Genomic DNA, 19,987 nt, shown 5'->3' with positions numbered 1-19,987 from the left:
ATGTTCTTGGATTGAAGAAACAGAAAAACAAGAAGAGTTTAGAAAGTTACCAGAGAAATGAGAAGTAGCAAGATTCACAGCTGGTGTGAGGTTTGTTTGAGGCAGTAGAGGATTTGAATTAGCAAGTGCTAAAAGTTTGGTAAATTCCTCATGAGTTAAAGAAAACTTTTGGTTCTCATTACTGTTGGTAATATAGACCTCTTCATTGGAGATAGCTGCATTTACAGTAGGTGAATATCGCTTGCCTTTGGGTCCAGTCCAACCAGGGGGATATCCATGCAACTGGAAACACTTCTCCACAGTGTGTCCATTGTATCCACAATGAGTACAGTATAGAGAGGATCTCTTTGACTTGTCTTTCAAGAATTTAGGCTGGTGATTAACTTGTTTGACCAACAGAGCATGAGTTTCATGATCAACAGAATTATTCAACTGTCGCCGACTTTCCTCTTGAATCAACAAAGAAAATACATTTGCCATGCTTGGCAATGGAGAACAGAGAAGTAATTGACTCCTTATTGAGGCATAAGAGTCATTGAGACCAACTAAAAACTTTAAGACATAATCAGACTGTTGTCTCATAAGAAGAAAATCAAATAAGTTGCAGGTGCATGAAGCCATCTTTCCACAGCTACAAGTAGGAAAGGGTCTGTAATTGAGATATTCATCCCAAAGTGTCTTAAATGAACTGAAGTACTCAGTAATTGTTAAAGAACCTTGAGTAATGGAACTGAGAGATTTTTCAAGATGAAAAACTCTAGGACCATCACTTCTCAAATATCTGGTTTTCAATTCATTCCATAAATCGACAGCAGAAGCAACATAAAGAAGACTACTTCTGATTTCTTTCGATATGGAATTCATAAGCTAAGAAAGTACCAGATTATTGGCTCGAAGCCAAGCAGTGTGGAGAACACGTTGATCAGTAGGAGGAGCAAGGATTGATCCATCAATAAACGCAGCTTTGTTCTTGACAGTTAAGGCAATGATGATAGATCGAGTCCAGGCAATGTAATTATTACCAACAAATATTTCTGAAACCAGCAATGCACCAGGATTATCACTTGGATGCAAGTAGTATGGACTAGAGGAATCATCCGAAGGATTTTGACGAAGATGAGAAGAATGAACAGATACATCATCATCAGAATTCATTCTTGAAAATTTCCAAGAAATGCAAGAAAATTATGATTAGAGATTACAAAGATTTCGGGATGAAGATGTTTGTAATCTTATCAGGAAATGAAGTTTCAGATAAAATCTGATACAAAGATTGCGGAAGCAAGAGTATTTTCAATCTGATACCATGTTAAGTTTCAGATGAAATCAAGATCATGAACTCGAGATAAGAGAGAAAACTTGAAACTGAGATTTGTATTTACTGAATTGAATTATTACAAAATGAAACTCTGTTTATATAAGTACAGAAAGAAAGTAAAATGACTAACTAACTAACTAACTAACTCTTCTTCCTCTTTTAATTTAACACGTGCTGCTGCTGCTTTAGACTTCAATTCCATTTGTTCAATCTTGGATGCTATACTCCAACAGATATGTCATTTTTTATTTAAGAAAATATAGAAATTAAAATGTGGAATTAAATAAATATGACTAAATTTGGTCAAATTAGCTAGGATTGCCAATTAAAGTAATGTTAATTAGTATTTTTGATAACTTTATACCATTAACCTAAAGTTAATATAAATATCTCTCTCTTTTTGGTTTATAGAAAACCCTCTTCAAATTTCATTATAATTAACGTAATTAGAAGAACATTACATCATAGGTTCAAATTGAGTCGTCAGACCAACTACTTTCGTAATCAATTATATATAGTACCAACACACAATACGTACACAAATTAAAACATCCTCAAACTTCTTTGCAATTGCAAATAAACTTACACATGCAAGTGAGTGAGCAATTACATGCATTTGGCTCCCTCCTTTCATGCATGCATGCAGGTTGATTTCATACAGATGGATTGATTAATTAGCTAGACATCTCATTCGCCTCCACCAACAATATTGCTCGATCTCTGCACTCATATAAGATCTGTAGAACTTTTAAGCACCTCAATTGTCGTTATGGAGTCACTTAATTTCTATAATAATGTCAGGTATGATCTCCATTTGACATATTAGTTGTAGCTCTCTCAAGACTGCCAAAGCTTCCATATCCTCTACCTTCTCTTGCATATTTTCGAAGTAAAATTATACCTGTCATCTCTATACCACACATAATTTTTGATCGTTTTATTTTTTCTCTTAGCAAGTATGTGATATAGGGATGATGAGTAAAAGAATTGATCAATTAGTTTAGCAGGAATAAAACAAAAAATAAAATAAAATATAAGTATAGTGTGTAGTATGTGGTGTGTGATGTATGATGAGTAGCAAAACTCAATTTAAAATTCAAATCATTTGCATATATGTTACCATTAAAAAATTAAAACCTCTAATTCCATCTCAGTAAGATAACTCCCGCCACTTCAAATTTAGAGTAATTATTAATTATCAAGTAGTTTTTGGAATTAAGATATTACTCAATACATCTTATCATAAGATGTGATGTTAAATTTATGTAATTCTTCTATGAACATTGTCGCATTTACATTAATTTAGTATATATAAAAGTAGTTGGAGATCAAGCTGGCCTTAATTTATCATCTTATAATTCTGTAGTTTTCCCCAGACTGTACGTTCTTTTGGGCATGCATGCATATTCTTCTACGTCTACCATCATATCTTTAATTTAGGTCAATAGATTGAGCAATTGATGAACGATCATATATATTCCTTAATTTCTATGATCTGTACCATAATCCACAAAGCCATGCATGCAGCATCGATCTTGAAGATTTTATTCAATTACTACTTCATCAGTAGTACCGTAGGATACCCGTTTCTTTCTTCAATTCCCAAACAAAAACTCAAAAACTGGAATATTGGCCAGAGGAACCACAGATATAATTAATGCGTTTTCACTCCCTAGAGGGTGGGCTAGCTCAAGTTGTGGTGGCCGGCCACGGGCCACCAACAGCGATTCTATGAATTAAGAAAAAACGATAAATTTATATCTCTTACAACTATTTTATATTAAGTAATGCTTATTTTATATTAAGGAATACTATATATAAGTTATAAATAGATAAGTCTCATATAAATTTATTGTAAATATGTTTCAACGTCATTCATGTACGATCACCTATAATTAAAATGTAAAGTGACTTAGGGGTTCGTGGGAACGCATCCGATACCTAAGTTAATAATCACAATAAGAACTTTTTTTAATAAAAATCAGATAATCTTTCACATACCTAAGTTCTTTGTATATATAGAGTCCATGAGACATCTGTTATTATGTGATAACAGATTTATCTGTTATTCAAAATTCAAATGTTGAGACGAAGGGTTTATCCACATTCAAACGATATCTATACTCAACCAGTAGCTTCTATTCTCCGATAGATTTTTGGACAGTTATCTTCTTAGTGGTTAAGATGGATTTGGCCTTGGGGGTGGACCGAGCTCTTAGGGGGTTGAGTTAGCGGTCCGATTGTTGGCTCAAGTCCATTGACTAGCCCAATGGGCCTCAAAGGATATCGATCCATCTCTAAAGTCTTTTATAAAAAAAGTAAGTTCCATTAATTAAAAATAGTTTTTTGACATTTTTTTATAAGGACTTGTCTATTTTTAATTTGTATAAATTATTTCTCTTTAATATTCAATCTATACAAGTATTGACCCATTTCATTAAAAATAAATTTATATTTTATAAAAAAAAATCTATTTATTATCTCTACATTACATATTATATTTAATTTTTTTTAATTAAATATGATAATATACTGAGGGGAGATGATGAGTTGGAAAGCGGATTTACATCCAAATTAAACTGCACTAGAAACAGTTCTTCTACATGCAGGCGCGCCGCGGACGAAACTGCGCACCAACGATGACGTGCCCGGTCATAAAAAAAAAAAAAAATACAGAACTGATTCAGAAAAGGGAGGGAAGCGTAAAGCTTCCGAAGCACGTTTCCACTGTCCAGCTTCCGAAGCACGTTACCGAAGTCACCCAGCCGTGGCTTGCAGTTCTGGGTAATGTGCGACCGTCCTCCTCTACGACTGGCCTCTTCTGCGACCGGCTCCTCTCCGACAGCCTCCTCCGAGGTGACTGTTAGTTATATTTTCCAACAGTTTAACTCGCGCGACCAACTCCTATCTCATTCTATATTTTCATCTATCATTTTCTGTATGTCATCTCATCAGTCTCTGTTTTGCTACATTTTCTGCCATTACAGAGGTGTCTTGGGTTCCTCATTTTCTGTTTTACATTTGGCATTCCGAAAAGTGCAATCTGAAGTGCAAGGCCCGTCGTCCTCTCGAAAAGTGCAAGGTTCCTCATTTTTAGTTTAGTGATTTTTTTACAACAAGCATGTAAGTTTTTAGTAATTTTCTGCTGTTGCATAAGGAGATGGTTTTTTCGTTCCCTGATAAAGTGTTATTGATTTTGGTTTAGAAGAAAAAATAGTCCAGATAGAGGAAAGGAGTCGAGAAACAGAGAGTGACAAACAGAGAGTGAACTCCAACCCGAATTGAGCTTAGACCCCTATAAATTACATGGAAAGTTGTTTTATTGTCATCTATGCATGTCGAAAAATCCATTTTGCTGATAAATGTCATATAGGGGTCTATGGTGAAACCTTGGCCACCACGGGGTGGCTGGAAACTTTTCAGTTTTTGATAAGTTTTGGTCATTTGGAGAGAACTTGTGTTTAGCATTCTCAATTGGAATGTGAAATAATTTGATTTGAATTTAAAAAAAATTTTGACATCTTGTATTTTTTTATATTTTTGTAATATAGAATTTTTTGGGGTTCCGATTTCAGTGTAGCATTTTCGTGATATGAATACACAATGAGTATTTGTTGTGATTTTTGTGTTATGGTTTGAATATAGAGAGGATTGAGTGCAATTTGCAAAAGATATAACATTATTTTGTATATCTTTTGAATAAATTTATATGATATGAATTTCAATATTCTCTAGATGGAGAAAGGGAAGGAGCATGCATCTTCTACTACACCTCCTACAGAAGAACATGCAACAAATCCATCAACGCAGGTACATACATATTTGTGAATGGTTAAATTCCGTACTTTTTTTTATTATCATCACTGGTCTTGGGAAGTAGTTGCCACAAGACCATTCTTGGGCATTGTGTGCAACAGCCTCTTACTGTCAATAGACCAGTGGGCAATATTCTCTATATCTGTCATTCATAATCATTTTTGTTTTAAATGTGTAGGCGATACCAATACAATTTTATCCGGATTTGTCAAATTATATGCATACAAGCCATCCACCAATTCCACATCCATGGTTACCGCCATTTGTGGCGCGTCCTGATGCCAACCCAATGACATGGACAAGTCAGGTGATAAATTGGTTTGTTAGATAGTGGGCTTATTTTTATATTGCGAGTGTAAAAAATTTTTTGAACTTTTGTGGGTGTAAACTGCAGGCAAGTCCGATATTCCCATTTCACTCAAGGACTAATCCTCCGATTGGGGAACACTCTGCAAGTTCAAGCCATGCCCCTGAGCCTGAAAGTATATCACCTGAGTCTACTGAAAAAAGTATGTCTACGCCTTCGTATCATGATACTGTTGAATCAAATCAAAAGGACCAATTTGGGCCAGAGCCGGCAAATGTATTGCATACTGAAGGGGCCGAAATCGTAGAGGAGCCGAAGTTGGGTATGGTGTTTCAATCTGAAGAGGAGTTACTTTCTTACTACAAAAAGTATGGGAAACAATGTGGTTTTGGGATAATGACACAAAGGAGTCATAGGTTTGAGGATGGGAGTGTTAGATATGTGACAGTGGGTTGTGCTCGTGGTGGGAAGGCACGGAACCGTACGTCTAATGTCGCAAGACCACGTCCGACATCAAAGACAGATTGTAAGGCAAGGATAAATGCCTTATTTGGAAAAGGGGTGTTGACGTTGTCGAGTGTTAACAATACCCATAATCACGGCCTAAGTCCACAGAAGTCGAGGTTCTTTCGCTGTAATAGAGAAGTCAGCGAGTCTGTTAAGAGGGTGTTAGATATAAATGATCAAGCTGGGATCAGAATGAACAAGAGTTTTGCCTCTCTTGTGCAAGAAGCGGGTGGGTTTGAAAACCTTCCTTTCAATGAAAAAGACTGTCGTAACTATATTGACAAGGCACGGCACCTTCGACTTGGGAAAGGTGGCGCTGGAGCCCTCCGTGAGTATTTTGCTCGGATGCAATATAAGAATGACGGGTTCTTTTCACTCATGGATATGGATGATGACGGGCGGTTGAGGAATGTATTCTGGGCAGATGCCCGAACTAGGGCAGCCTACAAATATTTCGGAGATGTCGTGACATTCGACACGACGTATTTGACAAACAGATATGGGATGCCGTTTGCACCATTTGTTGGTGTAAACCACCATGGCCAGTCAATTTTGTTGGGGGCAGGATTAATTTCGAGCGAGGATACAGAAACGTTTACATGGTTGTTTCATACTTGGTTGAACTGTATGGATGGTGAAGCTCCCAAGGCTATTATCACAGACCAAGATAGAGCCATGAAAAATGCAATAAGTCTTGTCTTTCCAAATAGCCGGCACAGATTTTGTTTATGGCACATATTGAAAAAAATTCCTGAGAAGCTAGGTTCACACAGTGCATACAAGACCGGGTTGAAGAGTCAGTTGCTAAATTGTGTATATGACTCTCACACAATAGAGGAGTTTGAGGTGTCTTGGGAGGTGTTCATTTTGAAGTATAACTTGCAGGAGAATGCTTGGTTGAAGAGTTTATACGATGAACGTACGTATTGGGCACCAGTGTTCATGAAAGAAGTTTTTTGGGCTGGAATGAGTACAACTCAACGAAGCGAGAGCATGAATGCGTTTTTCGATGGCTACGTGCATGCTAAGACAAACTTGAAAGAGTTTGTCGATCAGTTCGATAATGCCTTGAGGAAGAAGATTGAGAATGAAAGTGCTGCAGACTTCCACTCATTCAATTTCACGATTCCCCTCGTCTCTCCCTCTCCACTTGAGAAGATTTTTCAAGACATTTACACTTGCAATAAATTCAGAGAAGTTCAGAAAGAAGTGATAGGGATGCTTGCAACTCTTCCAACTCTTCACCGGAAGGATGGTGTAATTGCAACTTACCATGTAGAAGATGAAGTGAATGTCGATGGTTTCATTAAAGAGGTGACCCACACAGCACACATTAATGAGGCCGAGTGCGAAGTGAAGTGTTCATGTGCCTTATTTGAGATGAGAGGGATTTTGTGTAGACATGTCTTGGGCATTTTGAGAGTTAACAAAGTCCGATCGATTCCAAATAAGTACATACTAGATCGATGGAGGAAAGACAGGAAACGAACTTACACGCTTATACGAAGTAGTTATGACGAAGTTGATCAGAGGCCTGAAGTTTTGAGATATTCACGAATCATCAAGATGTGCTACGAAGTAGCCACAAATGCAGCATCATGTGATGACCACACTGAGGATATGCTACGCAAGCTAGAAGAAATGAACTTAAGCTACGACAGCACTCTCACACCGTCGAAGGTTGTAAGGTCTGCACTCGATACAACGACTGAAGCAAGTTCGAAGAAAGTACTGAGTCCCCATGTGGTGAGGGGAAAAGGCAGACCGCCGTCCCTCAGAAAAAAATCAATGATTGAGCGGGTGAAATCCACGACAAAGAAAGGTAGTCAGAAAGGAAAACGTAAACAGGTACACTGAAATATGATAGGGATGACGTACAATAGACCAGCTTCTATTTGTTCATTTAACTGTAAACTAGCCCAAATTTATTTATTCAATAAATAAGAGGTTGTATTTTTTTTGTACTTTGTAGCCGCATGGACTAGAAGGAGAAGTTGTTGGAACGTGTAGGAACTTATTTGGCCCAGCAGATATTGGGAGACAACAAGATGTCCCATTTCAGGTAATATTATAAATATTGATGGAAGCTTATAGGAGATGGAGTAATATAATTTTCGAAATTATAGTCTACCTTGGAAAGACTTTGATCTAACATTTTTTGTATTTCTTGATAGCCGCCTAACAACACTACCGAGGTGTTGGACTTTAGTGCCTCCGAGTATGGATTAGCCGTGAATGAGACTCAAGAAAGTGTAAATATTCTCATTTAAAATGATGTTTTTATTTTATGTTTTTATCATTTGGATATTGCCATTATATGTTGGTTTGATAAAAGATAAAATATTATATCTCACAGATGCCGATTGGGGTGGATGGAACCCAACCAGATATCTTGCGTTAGACACACCGGTGGGAATAAATCTGGCCATAATGGGGTTTGTATCTCAAATGCACGGCCAGGCTATTTTGGGAAGATGAAATCTTTTTCCCAGCAATTTTATTGTTTTGTCAAATGATTTTTGGTGTTCCCATTTCAGTTCAGCAATGGTAGATGAACAAGAGTTTTGTACAAAAGTAGCTGCCACAGATTTTTTTGTGTAATTATGTGGGTTGGATCAGCTCATTGTTTCATACATGGCCGCCACAGATTTTGTATTGTTCGATGCGTGGAGCTAGACTTGCACAAGATATTAATGGGGTGTACATATGTTGGTTTTGGGATGGCTGGACAGTTGCAGTGTTACAGTACAAAAAACCAGAAGATGGGTCAAGCTAGCTGATATGTGACTGGTTATTTTTTGATGTGTGGCATTAAGATTTTGGTTGAATTTATATGTACAGAAGGATGGATATATAATGGGGTTTGTTAGGCAGTTTTTTGATGCCTGGAACCCATAGGGATGGTGTAAATATTTTATGTAATATGATGGGTGGAACGGATTTGCCTTATTTCTTGTTTAGGCATATGTGTGAATTGGTACTTAGTTCAGGGGCCTGTATAACGTGCTGCAATACATATGTTCTGTCCCATTTACGTTCATATTTTGGTCCAGAATGAAAGGGTAGACGTGATGCATTTAGTTATTTTGAGTCATAAACAATTCACACAAATTTTCTATTTAGTCTTCACTAATTCTCACAGATTCTATTTTGGGTGTTAGGGGCTAATTCACACAAATTTTCTATTTAGTCTTCACTAATTCTCACAGATTCTATTTTGGGTGTTAGGGGCTAATTCACACATATGCAGGTTGTTTTTTGGACCAATCTGGGCAACCTCTCCTATTTCGCTTTGACCTGTAACTCTGGCCATATTTCAGCGTCTTTGACCTGTATAACGTGCTGGAATTTTGCCATTATTATGAGCTGTTCCAGGTACTATATTATGCCTCGATTATATCCACAAAATTCTGGAAACTGCAGGCACTATAATCACAAGATGCACAATCATACAATACAAAACCAGAAGTTCTTTTCACACAAATTTTCACTAGTCAGCAAGTACACAATCAGATATAACATTAGAGGTGGATCACTAGCCAATGTTCAATTTTGTTGTCCCAAGTCCTCAAAATTCGGAACTCTAATTCTTGTACATATTGGTGTATCCAAATTTCAGTTCTAAAGCAGAAAGTCTCCAAGTCCTCAAAATTATACACTAAGTTTTACGATAAGAGGATATTCACTGTGCTCGTATAAAGTACAAATAAAATATAATACAAATTATACAATACACCCTTAGAAGTTTGCATTGACGCCAGACTACGGACTCCCTCTTCACAATTTCAGCCTCTATTTCTCGAACCTCTTCCAAGGCACTTCGAACTTGTTCCAATGCAATTCGAACCTCTTTCATGGCATTTTGAACCTCTTCCTTGGTTTGTCTGAACTCTTCCTCTCGTGATCGAACTTCTTCCTCAATTTGACGAAGAGCTGCCGGAGTTTCAATCAGCTCTTCCTCCTTCCTAGACATCTGAAAATCAATGTTTTCAATTTCTTTATCTATCTCATGACGTCTATCTGCCCATTTGAAATAGTTGCAGTGGGGTAACCCCTGTATAAACAAATAAACAATACATTTAAAATTAACATATACTGTTCTGTCTCAAACCCAAATGCAAAGCTTTGTAATTCACGTTATTCGTACCTTCGTATTATATTTTGAACACCCAAAGAATGATCGGCCCGGATTCCTCAGCGTATTCGATGTTCTAAGTTTTGCGGCTGACCCACAAATGCACGTTGGCATGATGTTGGAAGTATGAGTTTCAAATGAAGATGAAGAATCTTCACTTGAAACCTTTTCTTTAGACAACATGAGGGATTCAAGTTGACACAATGGGCCTAATATAAAAGGATCAACCAAGTTGGTCCTGCCCGAAATATATTATTACAAGAGGAAGCTCATACATGGACTTTCTGCATATGTGTAAGGGTAATAAGAGCCTTAATGTCATTTCACAAAAACAGAAACTGAAATTTCATGTTATCCATAGCTTTTCATTAAGCCATTCAGGGTAACTCTCAGATCTGGACAATTTGAAAGATTGTACCCATAATATGTTTAAGATGGTATACTTGAAGGGAGAGGAACGAAAGAAGTTTCAAAGATCAAGTGCGGTCAATGTATGGGCAATGAAATCTATTTTTCAGTACTGTACTCCCTTCACGGAGGTTGTAATTGATTTTCATTGCGTGCCTAGCAGCATAAATTCCTTGTATCTCTAAACTAGCACGCTTAGGCATGAATGCTCTTGTATATGTCCCGTATACTTGGGCTCTTGCTTATTCGTTTGATCAATAAAATCTTGCTTACCGATTAAAAAAACCTTCCATAAAAATACTAGGTTCCAAAATTATAAACTAAACACGTAGCCCTCCCTACACAAGTCCACTTGCAACATCTCCGAAGTCATATCACAATGCATAAAAGGAAAAAACCAATACATAACAGATCAGAACAAAAAGACAATCATGGAATAGAAGAAAAGAACAGCTGAGTAAAGCAGTCGAAGCATACCACTCTAACAAGAGTTGATACCTTGATTAAGTATTTGGAAATCTAAGTGCTAAATAAAAAATTTGTCTTCAACTTGTCCATTGTCCAATTCCCTTAAAAAGGGAAAAACTTACCATCAATCACATTCCTACATCAATGCTCAAAATACGTAAGAGGAATGATGCAGTTGCCTCTTATAATCAGAGTAATCCCACGTTAAGGCACAAAGAGAGCTCAAGCCAAACGAAAATGGGTTTAAATCTCGGATATAAAATTATCTTTTTCGACAACAATCATACTAAGCCATGCACAAAATAGAACACTGCCTCTAACAGCATACTTCGATAACCAAGATTAATCCTTTTTTCTATCATCAAGGTGGAGAATTGAACCAAGAAACTTTTCTATATCATCAATTAAATCACTTTTCATTGTTTTCAATATGATCAATTCACTAAGCTACCTACTCTACTAATCTCTTTCCTAGGAAGAAAGGGATTCATACTATTTAACTTCCACCAACGGCACCAACCAAGGATCAACTGTCCTGTGTCATACCCTTTATTAACCTTATCAACCAATTTTAGTCAAAGTAAAAATATAAAATATACAACTAGCACTGTTTTTATCAAATCTTAAAGAGGCTTGAACATAAGGACTCCATATTCTGTATCTGTCATCTCACAATCTTAAAGGGGTTGCAGATGGAAGACTCGAAAACAGAGACGATTTTGGCAGGTCGAAAGTGAGGGAGATCAAAAGAGAGGAAAAGGGCATGAAATGGAAAAGGGATTAGTGCAGAAATTATTCAACATATATGTATGATTTAAGGAAAACAAAGTGTCATTAAAGATTCCATCAAGCGAGAGAGAACGAGAGAGACACCTGTTATTCAAGGCTAGGGTTTCGTGAGCCTCGGATCTGCGCAACGGAGTCCACGATCAGACCACGCTCCCGAAGAACAAACCACCAGGTTTGTTCAGAGTATTACAGCCGCTCGGTCGAAAGTGAGTTTGGGGGGAGATTGATGGCATAAGAGCTCTCGGTGAGGGGTTCGGTGAGGGGTTGCAGACGGGGGACTCAAAAACACACAAGATTTTGGCAGTTCGAAATGGAAAAGGGCTTAGGGCACGAAATGTTTTTAGGGATTTTGGTGAAATCCATTTTCATCTTCCCGCTTCAATGAAACGGGCCCGTTTCATTTCATCCGAACAGTTTTAAAACACCTTAAACGCCCCGTTTCATTTAGCCACATCAGCATTAGTGCGCAATTTCGTCCGCCGCGCGCCTGCATTCAGAGTTTTCCCACTAGAAAAAGCCCAAACTGACAGTTACAAACTGAAGGGCCATATGTTGCGGGACCCACAAAGCATCGTTTGTCTTTGAGCAAAACGACATCATTCTCTGTGGAAGAAAGAAGATAACATTCCAACTCCTTCCTTCGGGAAGCACCACGCCTGCCCCAAACACCAAACCATGACCGACTTGTTCTGTCCCGACTGCAAGCGGGCGACGGAGGTGGTGTTCGACCACTCCGCCGGAGACACCGTCTGCTACGAGTGCGGCCTTGTTCTTGAGGCCCATTCCATCGACGAGACCTCCGAGTGGCGTACTTTCGCCAATGAGTCCGGTGACAACGATCCCGTCCGAGTCGGTGGCCCCTCCAACCCCTTGCTTGCAGACGGTGGCCTCTCCACCGTTATTTCCAGGCCCAATGGGGCTTCCGGAGACTTCTTGTCCTCCTCGCTCGGCCGCTGGCAGAACCGCGGGTCCAATCCGGATCGTTCGCTTATTCAGGCTTTCAAGGCCATTGCCACCATGTCCGACAGGTTTCTTCTCTCCCTCTCTCTCTCTCTCTCTTTCTGTGGTTACGGTGGTTCTTTTTATGTTTAGTCGGAAAATGAGAGGAAGTTTTAGAATTAACGTTGGTTTCTTGTTTCTTGAATTTGAAACTTTTCATGCAACTTTTATATAATCATACTCTCTCTCTCTCTCTCTCTCTCTCTGATGTTTTTTTTTTTCGCCTTGTTACTGGAGAAAATGAGGGTGAATGAGTGAAAAAAAACCCTTATTTTTCTGTGTCTTCACTTTCGAATCCAGCCATGCTTTGGGAAGAAAGAGATGCATTTTTAAAAGAACCTGACTGTATTTGTTTGGTTGGGAGGAAGTGAGGGGTGAAGGGGAAAAGGAAAAGGAGCGACGAGATTTGCTGAGTACAATGAAAATTCAACCGAGGCCTCTTAATTTTCCGTTTGACTGGTGAGAGGTGGAGGCGCAAACTGGAAGGGTGTTGTTTGAGATTGTATGGGTTTTGCCAATAAACAAGTTTTTTAAAGCTCCTAAGAAACAAAGTTGATATTGATTAGTTAGATTAAATTATGAGGTGGACACATCTGTGAGGATAAGTATAGACGACTTTTTTATTTGATTTTAGTTAAGCCTGTGTGTGTCTGCTAGGTGAGAAAGTGTTGGAAGAGAATAGAAAATTTGGTGGGTCCTTTGTGTTTTTGTCTTGTTTATTTTTAAGAAGGAAGCATTATGCTATTCAAGTAGGGATCTTTATCTGTTTGGGCTGATTGAGTGGGAGTTTACTATATATGGGTAGGAAAACATAATTCGATATTCATGATTTTGATAATTATTCCTATTCTGCTATTCAACCGTGGTATACTTTTTCTGTCTTTGTAACCTTAATATTCCCATTATTTCAGCAGATAATAGATTCCTGCTTTCTGTTGAGAATATTTGCAAACTGCAATATAGTTGAAACTACTATTTTCATTGCCAATTTTTGTCAATAAAATAGATTGTTAATGAAAAGACTTGTACGTAGACTGAGAGAGAGAAGAAAAAACTTGTGCAAAGGAAAATGTGGCGTGGCCAGGAGTGAAGTGAATTAAGTTTCTATAGAGCATAAATAGCTGGTTTCTTTTTCAGGCAACCCGTTCATTTTTTCTGAATGGTCTGAAAACTCTTTTTCTTTTTCTTTTTTTATAAGTAAGAAGTAAATTTTATTCTTACAAATGAAATAGGCATAGCCCGTGTGCACAGAAAGTATACAAAAGAACACCTAAATACATTCTATAGTAAGGAAAGAAAGTCATGAACATTGTTTACGTCAAGTACAATAGCTGAAAACCAAAGCATCAATGTGCACATAAAAAAATTCTGAAGCTTTGCCATCGTGCGCTCCCTATCCTCGAAGCATCTCTCATTTCTTTCCGACCATGTACACCACATGATACACAACGGGATCATCTTCCACACTGCCGCCACTTGAGGGGAGCCTTGAAGTTCCTTCCAACAGGCCAATAAATCCACCACCTTCGAAGGCATTACCCAAGCAATATCCATTCTTCTAAAGATCTCATTCCAAAGCCCCCTTGTAACCTCACAATGCAATAGTAAGTGAACTACAGATTCTCCATGCTTTTTACACAAATAACACCAATCCATCAAAATGATGGTCTAAAAGCTTTGGAGCTCAAGTGTCATTTTTAGTGTTTTATGGCAATGTTTTGTCTGGATTACGGAGTGATGTTTGATTTTTAAGAATGACATAATCACATAAAAGAAAAGGAACAATCAAATGTACTTTTCTCATCTCTATAAGTGAGATACCAATAGCAGGTGATTGCTATGAGATTGTTGAAAATCTAAGGTTTATATCTGACTGATGCAAGTCTTCACCCAAGAAAGGCTGATATAATAATTCTTTATTTCAGGTTGGGACTTGTTGCAACCATAAAGGTATGATGGTTACAAAGGAGGTGTGTTTTAACTTAATCCAATATGCTGAAAAGTGATCTACATATCATTCTTTTTCATTGTTGTTACCTAGTGTTTAGGATGGCTTAATATCCATGTTACTTTGTTTGGGTTTTATCATGAGTGGTTATGTCAAAGACTTGATATATCTTGTATTGCGCTCAGCTGCTTCAGACGTATAATGTTCATATGATCCATTTGAGTGTATTTAGAGATGTAAGGACCCAGTTGTTATGGGGCTATTGAAAGACAATCGTTTCACTAGCTGTTGAATGGTTGAAAGAGTGTCTTTCAGGAGAAAGCATGTACGTTATATGGTGTTGTACATATTCTGATTTCAGTCACAACCAACCAAGAGTGATTAAGATGGAATCTGAATTCCTAGTAGGATTTGAGTTCTAAACTGTCTTATTGATGAAGCTTAGAAAACTGAATATTCATAAATGTTCAAACTTTCAGATTTAATTGTTAACAGAATCAAATAATACTTGCTTAAATGGTATGTCGGTAAAAATTAAATTGTAAATTTGTTTCTCGTTAAGGACACTATCCTGTTTATGTGGTTTTGTTTGTAATCCGATTCTATCCATCTTTTTTTAATCACAGCAAAGGCAGTTATTGGAAAACAGATGTTTGTACAGTTGGCAGTCACAGTTTTTGACCTGAAAATTAGCGCTGTAATTCTGTTGCAGATGTGCAGTTGTATAGGATAGTATTGGGCACCTGTGCAAATACGCACTAATAGTGTATATGGCATCAGTGTGATTGCATAAGAGAGAGAATGTAACATAAGTGTAATCTGCAACTTACAAGTTGCAAATGATTCACCTTCCATATTTTTTGGGTGAACGAGTCATTCCATCAATAGCAATACAGTTCAGTACATGGAATCTTTAGCAATACAAGGTCAAAAACAACATAGCAGAGAGTATAACAAACACTCCTAACATAAACTACAAATCTGCAAAGACTCTTTTGCTACAGAGAGTGTTGGTCGGAATCTCAGTTCCTGGGGCACCAAGAAGCACCCCTTACTCACCTCTTAAAACCATTTTTAAAGGCTACCAAATTGTTTAGATCCTATGAGATGATTTTCAAGATGTTTTGTTTGTGACTAGGTTGGCCTCCGTATATCCTGCAATTCCTCCATATCCAGACATGATATACTATAGCTCCCAATGCAAGTTTGCATATTACAGCTGCCATACTTTTACCTTTCAGATTCTTTAATCTCTAATCAGTTGCTGGCTTGTCCCTCAAACACTTTCTCCTTACTTCTCTCCATAACCGTTTTGTATAGAGATGATCTGTACCTTCAATGCAATTTCTACAAAATACAATGGGAATCCCATGTATACCCCCATTGCATCAATCTATCTTGAGTAGATAGTATTTTTTATTTTCCACCAAATAGAAGAAGTTTGCTTTGGAATTGCACATGAGATACAGACAAGTTTCCACCCAAAGAATTCTGGCAATTTAAATTTAATAGTTTCCCAAGTATCAGAAGTAATAAACTAGCAGAATTTAAAAGGAAGCCAATCAGGTTTATCAAAATTACCTAGCTGAATAGAAGGAAGAAGAGTCTGAATTATCACTATGTACTCTGATATAAAGGCCTTGTACCCATTGTTTATCAACTGAACCACATGAAAGTTTAGCTTCCATATGACTTTCTGAAACAATGACAGCCCTAGATCCAAATTTGTTTTTGTGAGGAACGCTTAATGGCTGCCACTAGTCATGCCAAAGATAAATAATTTCTTCATTCCCAACTGCATTATGTTGAAAAGCTCTAGCATAATTCCCTAGTTTGAGAATCTTTGTACATCGCAATACCTTAATGGTCCAGAAGGATCTTTTCCTTAATGCAAAGCGACCCACCAAGAACCTGCCTAATTGTAGATATTCCGAATATGTTTTGCCTAATAGTCTTGTCCTTTTTTTTAGGGACGAATAATATTTCAGTATGTTATATTTTTAAAATTATACATCGCATATTTAGATTGAATCTCTGTTCTCTCTAGTTTTGAAGTGTTTTGGTTCATTCTTGATATATTGTGTAATTTTGATTTAGGATCGAGCAAATGAAATATATAAGAAAGTAGAAGATCAAAAACCTCTGAGAGGAAGGAATCAGGATGCCATTTTGGCTGCTTGCCTTTATATTGCATGCCGTCAAGAAGATAAGCCCCGCACTGTAAAAGGTGTGGATATAATCTCTTGAGAATTTTTATCAGTAACTTATTTCTGTGTATGGGGGAGTCCCTGAATGTGTTTTCTGATCAGAAATTTGTTCCGTTGCTAATGGAGCCACGAAGAAGGAAATTGGCCGTGCAAAAGAGTATATTGTGAAGCAACTTGAAGTAGAGATGGGCCAATCCATGGAAATGGGAACCATACATGCTGGGGACTTTCTGGTGAGTTTATCAAGTTACACCAATCAAGGGGTGTCACCTTAACCTGTGGGGTCTCCTCATGCTCTATGCAACTTGTACATGTATTTGGCCCTGCACATAATGCTTGATGCCCACTGATTGTTGAGTGGAAGTCGCTGACTCGGCAAATTGTCCTGCTTCATGTCATAACCTACCAATGGTTTTATCTGTCACGTCTTTATTTTCTAAGTATATCTTAAGAATTTTCTAACAAAAGCATTGACATCAATCCCATTTCTATATATACAGAGACGTTTTTGTTCCCGTCTTGGCATGAATAATCAAGCAGTTAAGGCTGCTCAAGAAGCTGTACAGAAATCTGAAGAGCTTGATATAAGGTAGTTCTGATTTTTTTTCTCTGCTCTAGAATTTTGCAGATGTGAAAAGGTTTTTCAGTATGTTCTCTTAGTCATTCCTTTCTATCTGTATTTGCTCAACTGGTATGCCAATTGGTATGTAAATTTATGTCTCTTAATAGTTCTTTTCTGTCTATATTTGCTCAATTGGTATGTTAATGATATGAAGCTTGTGTGCTGTGCCGAATTATTACACTAGTATTTAACAGATGGAAGGTTGCTTTTATACGAAGATAAATGTACTTGGTTATATAGACAAGGCACCTATAACTGTATTGAAGACGTTATAGGTGGTAACCAGTCGGTGTTGCTTGGATATTGACTGATATTGGTCATGCAACTGAAAGTCTTAGAACCTGTCTTGTCTGAGTGTTCTCTCTACCACGTGCAATACCATAGTTTATGGTATTGAAGACGTTATAGGTGGTAACCAGTCGGTGTTGCTTGGATATTGACTGATATTGGTTATACAACTGAAAGTCTTAGAACCTGTCTTGTCTGAGTGTTCTCTCTACCACGTGCAATACCATGGTTTATGGTATTTTTTTTCTTTAGTTCACATGAGTGCAGCCTCAAACCACATTTAATGGTCACCAAGTTTACTGAACAGTACTTTTAAAAGTTAATAAATAAACCAAATACCAGTTGATAGGAAGTCAAAATTCCTAAACAAATTTGTAGCTGCACTAGACAGTATCGTGAGGGGTTAATTTTTACTTTCTCTGAAGTTAAAACGTTGGATTTGCAGAATTTCAGATATTCATTGAGATTTTAAATTTTAAGTATAATAAGAAGATGGCTTTTTGAAAGCATTAAGAAACCCTGGCCTATTGGGTTCTTTTGCAGGAGAAGCCCAATATCTGTTGCAGCAGCTGTAATTTATATAATAACTCAGCTATCTGATGACAAGAAACTTCTGAAAGGTTAGAAAAATAAATTAATATTACTCCTGGTATCTCCTAACTCGACAGAGGTTACAAACATTGAAGCACTGTGGGTGCAGACATATCGCTTGCTACAGGGGTTGCTGAAGGGACCATCAGAAATTCCTACAAGGACCTTTATCCCTATGTTGCAAGACTAATACCTCCTTGGTATGCCAAGGAGGAAGACCTCCGAAACCTCTGCAGCCCATAGAATATCAACACCAGTTGCATGTTTTGCAGCAGCACCTTTTAGTTAGATGATGCTGCTATTTTGGACATGGAAGAACTTCTATGTTTTCCGAACATCTTTCTGCTCCTTTTAGATTATCAGGCCTCTAACTTGTATTTCTTAATTATGTAGTCGCTGTCAAAGTAGTTGTCATCGAGCCAGAATGCTAATTTGGTTTTGTCAGCTAATGCCGTGAGATTACCTTTCTTTTTGTTTCGTTGGACTCTGTAGTGTTGGGTATGAAACACGGGGGTTGGGATCTGAAAGTAAGCCTTTTAACTTGGGGAAAGGGAAAAGCTTAAGAGCATGGCAAATTGGCAATTGTATGTAGTTCTCCTTTTCTTTTACCAAATGATGCGATGATGAATGTCATTGTACAAAATTTAGAGCCACTGTAAACAGCATCAAAAATTCATGTCAAACAATGGGATTGAATTGGAGATTCATGTTTGCTCGTTGAAATCTAATGTCATGGAGTTGGGTGGCTTTACAGAGTGTTGTTATCTCTTGCATTTCCTGATTTGTTCGATCTTATTTCCTTCTCATGCCTTGAAAGCAATGGGAGAAAAAGAGAAAAATGGTATTTTGTGAAGCAAGATGAATAATTTGAGAACAACTTTTTTAGCCCCCAATGAGGCAAGGCTTTAGTCAGGAACTATAATCCTCGTATACATATGACTCAATATAATATGGCATTATCTGAATGATCAAAATTGGTTTCCACTTTTGTATGCTTGCTCCTCCCTTATATAATCCCATTGATCTCTCTGTTGTGAAAGCAACGATGGCAAACAAATAAAAACAAACAGTCAAAAAATAGTCGAGCGAGCTTTCTGTCTACGTCTTTTCTGCTCACAAACCAAGCTTCACATGCAATCGATCCAAAACTCTCAATTCGTCTGGGTCCCTTTCTAATATTACCATAATTTTTAGTTGATTGTCCTGGCCCTGTAGTAGATTGGTATAGTTTCTATCCCCCTTATTGTTTTCATTTGTATCCAAAACGGACACCAAGGTGATACTGATCAGATTAATTTCTGCTTATGCACGAAGAGAATTACCTTCATTTTCCAGGAAGATAATGCTTTTGTGAAGTAGGAATCCTCCGGTTTTGCATGCAATATTGGGTACAAAAGGTCATATGGCCTTTTGGTCTCTATAGGACCTCTGATTTTATTTATTTGTAATGATTTCTTTGTTGAAGAAGTGTGATTTTTAGTATTTTCCTCTCATCACAAAGAGAGGAGATAATATTCCAGCTTGAAGTTCAAAATAAAACGTGTTCATAGTACTCAATATTGGAACTGATTTCTTGCTAGCCTT

At 37.5% G+C, this 19,987-nt stretch overlaps 3 protein-coding genes across 3 annotated transcripts; 2 read left to right on the top strand and 1 right to left on the bottom strand.

The window, feature by feature from the left end:
- Positions 1 to 3,957: 3,957 nt before the first annotated feature.
- Positions 3,958 to 8,349, top strand: LOC122291131 (protein FAR1-RELATED SEQUENCE 5-like). Its single transcript, XM_043098776.1, has 9 exons — positions 3,958 to 4,174; positions 4,306 to 4,400; positions 5,054 to 5,128; positions 5,313 to 5,441; positions 5,529 to 6,884; positions 6,978 to 7,796; positions 7,921 to 8,010; positions 8,123 to 8,200; positions 8,305 to 8,349. Exons 1-9 carry the CDS (start codon positions 3,958 to 3,960, stop codon positions 8,347 to 8,349), a joined length of 2,904 nt encoding a protein of 967 aa, XP_042954710.1.
- A 1,098-nt stretch (positions 8,350 to 9,447) lies between these two features.
- LOC122293037 lies at positions 9,448 to 12,246 on the bottom strand. The gene is made up of 2 exons (XM_043101651.1): positions 10,096 to 12,246; positions 9,448 to 10,002 (listed from the first exon to the last, which is right to left on the bottom strand). The coding sequence occupies exons 1-2, from the start codon at positions 10,264 to 10,266 to the stop codon at positions 9,631 to 9,633; spliced, it is 543 nt and encodes a 180-aa protein (XP_042957585.1). The 5' UTR covers positions 10,267 to 12,246; the 3' UTR covers positions 9,448 to 9,630.
- Positions 12,247 to 12,361: 115 nt separating this feature from the next.
- LOC122293036 (transcription initiation factor IIB) lies at positions 12,362 to 19,150 on the top strand. Its single transcript, XM_043101650.1, has 7 exons — positions 12,362 to 12,776; positions 14,673 to 14,697; positions 16,793 to 16,922; positions 17,005 to 17,135; positions 17,403 to 17,491; positions 18,356 to 18,432; positions 18,513 to 19,150. The coding sequence occupies exons 1-7, from the start codon at positions 12,424 to 12,426 to the stop codon at positions 18,644 to 18,646; spliced, it is 939 nt and encodes a 312-aa protein (XP_042957584.1). The 5' UTR covers positions 12,362 to 12,423; the 3' UTR covers positions 18,647 to 19,150.
- The last annotated feature ends 837 nt before the right edge of the window (positions 19,151 to 19,987 follow it).

The sequence above is a fragment of the Carya illinoinensis genome, chromosome 13 (genome assembly GCF_018687715.1).
Source record: "Carya illinoinensis cultivar Pawnee chromosome 13, C.illinoinensisPawnee_v1, whole genome shotgun sequence".
NCBI classification, from domain to species: Eukaryota; Viridiplantae; Streptophyta; class Magnoliopsida; order Fagales; family Juglandaceae; genus Carya; species Carya illinoinensis.
Note: the sequence above shows the minus strand (reverse complement) of the source record. Positions and strands in the feature narration are given on the sequence as shown.

Bases quoted from the DNA above. Each gene is read 5' to 3' on its own strand.
- LOC122291131 (XM_043098776.1), top strand. From the start codon at position 3,958: ATGACGTGCCCGGTCATAAAAAAAAAAAAAAATACAGAACTGATTCAG. The intron at 4,175-4,305 runs GTGACTGTTAGT...CTGCCATTACAG, and splicing joins CTCCGACAGCCTCCTCCGAG to AGGTGTCTTGGGTTCCTCAT. The intron at 6,885-6,977 runs GTGTTCATGAAA...GTGCATGCTAAG, and splicing joins AACGTACGTATTGGGCACCA to ACAAACTTGAAAGAGTTTGT.
- LOC122293036 (XM_043101650.1), top strand. From the start codon at position 12,424: ATGACCGACTTGTTCTGTCCCGACTGCAAGCGGGCGACGGAGGTGGTG. The intron at 17,492-18,355 runs GTAGTTCTGATT...GTTCTTTTGCAG, and splicing joins TCTGAAGAGCTTGATATAAG to GAGAAGCCCAATATCTGTTG. The intron at 18,433-18,512 runs GTTAGAAAAATA...CTGTGGGTGCAG, and splicing joins TGACAAGAAACTTCTGAAAG to ACATATCGCTTGCTACAGGG.
- LOC122293037 (XM_043101651.1), bottom strand. From the start codon at position 10,266: ATGTTGTCTAAAGAAAAGGTTTCAAGTGAAGATTCTTCATCTTCATTT. The intron at 10,003-10,095 runs GTACGAATAACG...TTGTTTATACAG, and splicing joins GTTCAAAATATAATACGAAG to GGGTTACCCCACTGCAACTA.